At 56.1% G+C, this 1,010-nt stretch overlaps 1 protein-coding gene across 1 annotated transcript in view; it reads right to left on the bottom strand.

Moving 5' to 3' along the window:
* LOC108445886 (heterogeneous nuclear ribonucleoprotein M-like) overlaps positions 1-174 on the bottom strand; it is a 953-nt gene extending 779 nt beyond the window's left edge. Inside the window, exon 1 of the mRNA XM_017730877.1 lies at positions 17-174. Coding sequence (XP_017586366.1) covers positions 17-161 — 145 coding nt within the window. The 5' untranslated portion in view covers positions 162-174. The remainder of the gene's footprint in view (positions 1-16) is intronic.
* Between the last annotated feature and the right edge of the window lie 836 nt (positions 175-1,010).

The following is a 1,010-nucleotide window of genomic DNA, read 5'->3' as shown; positions in this document are numbered from 1 at the left end:
GATCCCACCTTCTCCATCCCCAATCCCACCTTCTCCATCCCCGATCCCACCTTCTCCATCCCCAATCCCACCTTCTCCATCCCTGATTCCGCCTTCTCCATCCCCAGTCCCACCTTCTCCATCCCTGATCCCACCTTCTCCATCCCTGCTTCCTTCTCCATCCCCGCTCCCCCCTTCTCCATCCCTGCTTCCTTCTCCATCCCCGCTCCCCCCTTCTCCATCCCTGCTTCCTTCTCCATCCCCGCTCCCCCCTTCTCCATCCCTGCTTCCTTCTCCATCCCCGCTCCCCCCTTCTCCATCCCTGCTTCCTTCTCCATCCCCGCTCCCCCCTTCTCCATCCCTGCTTCCTTCTCCATCCCCGCTCCCCCCTTCTCCATCCCTGCTTCCTTCTCCATCCCCGCTCCCCCCTTCTCCATCCCTGCTTCCTTCTCCATCCCCGATTCCTTCTCCATCCCCGATCCCACATTTTCCATCCCTGATCCCACCTTTTCCATCCCTGATTCCTTCTCCATCCCTGATCCCACCTTTTCCATCCCTATTTCCACCTTCTCCATCCCTGATTCCCTTCTCCATCCCCAATTCCTTCTCCATCCCTGTTTCCACCTTTCCCATCCCTGATTCCTTCTCCATCCCCAATCCCACCTTTTCCATCCCCAGTCCCACCTTTTCCATCCCCAATCCCACCTTTTCCATTTCTGATCCCACCTTCTCCATCCCCGATCCCACTTTTTCCACCTCCTCCATCCCCTTTTGTCCGAACCCTTCCCATTCTGGCATCTCCATGGAAATGCTGCGAAGGGAAGGGAGGAATTCCCAAGCTGGAGAAAACCGGGAATGCTGCAGGGGGCTGGGCCAGGAGACCAAATTTCCATGGAAAAATTCCTAATTCCACGTCCCAAGCTCGTGTCCCGACTGGAATTTCCATCCATGGCTGAGATGAGCAATTATCCCGGATTTCAGTTATCCAGGGAATGCTGTTAGCGGGAATAATCCGGTGGCAGAAGATTTGG

This window comes from Corvus brachyrhynchos, unplaced genomic scaffold, assembly GCF_000691975.1.
Source record: "Corvus brachyrhynchos isolate BGI_N302 unplaced genomic scaffold, ASM69197v1 scaffold891, whole genome shotgun sequence".
Classification (NCBI taxonomy): Eukaryota; Metazoa; Chordata; class Aves; order Passeriformes; family Corvidae; genus Corvus; species Corvus brachyrhynchos.
This window is presented reverse-complemented; position numbering and strand designations above follow the sequence as displayed.